General features: G+C 25.9%; 1 protein-coding gene across 1 annotated transcript; it reads right to left on the bottom strand.

Annotated features, from left to right (window-relative positions):
- Positions 1–921: 921 nt before the first annotated feature.
- OCT59_025494 (uncharacterized protein) lies at positions 922–2,099 on the bottom strand (the record flags this gene model as incomplete). Its single annotated transcript, XM_066138872.1, has 11 exons — positions 922–945; positions 1,014–1,051; positions 1,116–1,147; positions 1,225–1,255; positions 1,323–1,343; positions 1,438–1,481; positions 1,570–1,579; positions 1,700–1,738; positions 1,821–1,846; positions 1,991–1,996; positions 2,080–2,099. The coding sequence occupies 11 exons, from the start codon at positions 2,097–2,099 to the stop codon at positions 922–924; spliced, it is 291 nt and encodes a 96-aa protein (XP_065992137.1).
- Positions 2,100–2,306: the final 207 nt, after the last annotated feature.

Here is a 2,306-nt window from a genome sequence, read left to right as displayed (position 1 = left end):
TTACTGTCATTTCGAAATTGATACTAAACATTCGTTATATTTTAGAAAAAATCGCGTAGAGTTAAGGGTGCTATTTCCCTTTTTAAACGTAATGACGATTGAGTAAAGGATTATGATAAGACAGAGGTCCTAAACATTCTGAAAGATACTTGCTACCATTCACCTGACTCACCATCTACATTAAAAAATCTAGAATTCGTTAAGAAACCTACAAAAAAAAAGAAAAAATGATTAGTTAAAATTTCTTCAATAAAAAAAAATTTGTTGTAATCGAAGATATGGGATAGATTACACAGAAATTAATGTTAGATAGTGATAATTAGTTAACTGAAAATATAATACGGATAAATAATTAGCCGAAGGATAAATAATGAACCGATAAAATAATATTTATAGTTTAGTTTAGTTTAGTCACGAGATAGTCATATGATAATACATCTTTATTTTCTTATTATTCTTAAATTTTTATTAGTAGAAAAGTTAGAAATAGTAGAAATAATTTTCTTAAAAATGTATAAATATAGGTGGGATTTGATAGGAATTCCGCAGTCAACTTTTGGCTCAAATAAAAATAATATTAAAATATTAATTATTAAAAGTTATTCAAATATGAATATGCTCATTGTACGCTTGAGAATTAATTAATATTATATTATAAGTCCAGAGAAGTAAAGTAAGGGAAATTATCCCAGTTTAACTATTATATGAATTGTAATAAGAAGTAAAGAGAACTCTCGCAGTTTAAAAGAGAAATTATGAGAATGTATGAGAACGTAAGAAATATAAATGAAAGAGAGCGAGAAGTTAAGAGATTATAAAATCTAAACCAAGTATAATGTTGAACTGAGTATAAGTTCAGTCTGCTGATATGTGGCAGGTATCGGTAACATCGTTTTGAAATATGAAACTTACACAATCTGTTCAATAAAAGTTTAAAGTGGAAACCTACAAAAAAAAGAAAGAAAGAATTAGTTTTTTCTTAAAACAGTTTCGAAAAGAAAACGAAACTTTACTGATCCAAAGCCCGCCAAGGAGATATCACAGCCGATACCTATAAAATAAAAAAATAAATAAAATTTTAAAGTTTCGAAAGAAGGCGAAATTTCGAAACTTACATATCCAAAGCCCAAGGATATCACAACCGATACTACAAAATAAATAAATAAAATTAATATTTTTTGTTAAAGTTTTGAAAAGAAAACAAAGTTTCGAAACTAAACTCACCTATCAAACGCCCATAAACCAAAGTCAAAACCTACAAAATAGAAAAAAACTAAATAAATTGTTTTTTTTAAAAAAAAAAAGTTCGAAACGAAAATTACCTATCCAACCAAAGCCGAAACCTACTCAAATAAAGAAAATAAATTAATTAATAAAAAAAAATTTTTTTTAAAGAAAGCTTTGAAAAAAGAAAAAAAAGTAAAGATTCGTACTTACGAATCTTTATCTTTGAATTTTCATTCGTCGGAAGCCTACCGCACCTAAAAAATAAAAAAAAGAACGGTTATTAGTAACTGTTCATTAATAAAATTAAAAAAAAAGAAAAAAAAAGTAAAGATTTGTACTTACGAATCTTTATCTTTGGGTTTTCATTCTTCAGAAGCCCACCCGAACCTATAAAAAAAAGAAAGAATGGTTAGTAAACCATTCGTAATAATAATAAATAAATAAAAAATTAAAGATTCGTACTCGTACTTACGAATCTTTGGGTTTTCGTTTTTTGGAAGCCTGCCAGATTCTAAAAAAAAAGTAAAGAACGGTTAGAACTGTTCATATATTAAAAAAAAAACAAAAAAACTTAAACCAAGATTCGTACTTACTTACGAATCTTGGTTTCTTGGTTTTCCTTTCTTCGGAAGCCCATCAGATCCTAAAAAATAGAAAAGAACGGTTATTAGTAACCGTTTGTAATATTTTTTTAAAAAAATAAAAAAAAATCTAAGATTCTTATCTTTGGAATTTTCCCGTTCTTCAGAATACAGAAGCCCACCCGAACCTATAAAAAATAAAAGAACGGTTATTAGTAACCGTTTGTAATATTTTTTTTAAAAAAAATAAAAAAAAATCCAAGATTCTTACGAATCTTGGAATTTTCCCATTCTTCAGAACATCCGATCCTAAAAAAAAGTAAAGAACGGTTATTAATAACCGTTCATAATATTAAAAACATATGTGCCGATTTTTGGAATTAGTCTAATTAAGATTTTTATAAAAATTTAATATTTTAGTAAGATTAACATTACACAAATCTAAATTAAATATGTGTTACATATTTACGTAACTCAGATTTAATAAAAAATAAAAAA

Source organism: Rhizophagus irregularis, chromosome 5 (genome assembly GCF_026210795.1).
Source record: "Rhizophagus irregularis chromosome 5, complete sequence".
Taxonomy (NCBI): Eukaryota; Fungi; Glomeromycota; class Glomeromycetes; order Glomerales; family Glomeraceae; genus Rhizophagus; species Rhizophagus irregularis.
The sequence above is the reverse complement of the archived record's forward strand: the minus strand, read 5'-3'. Positions and strand labels throughout refer to the sequence as shown.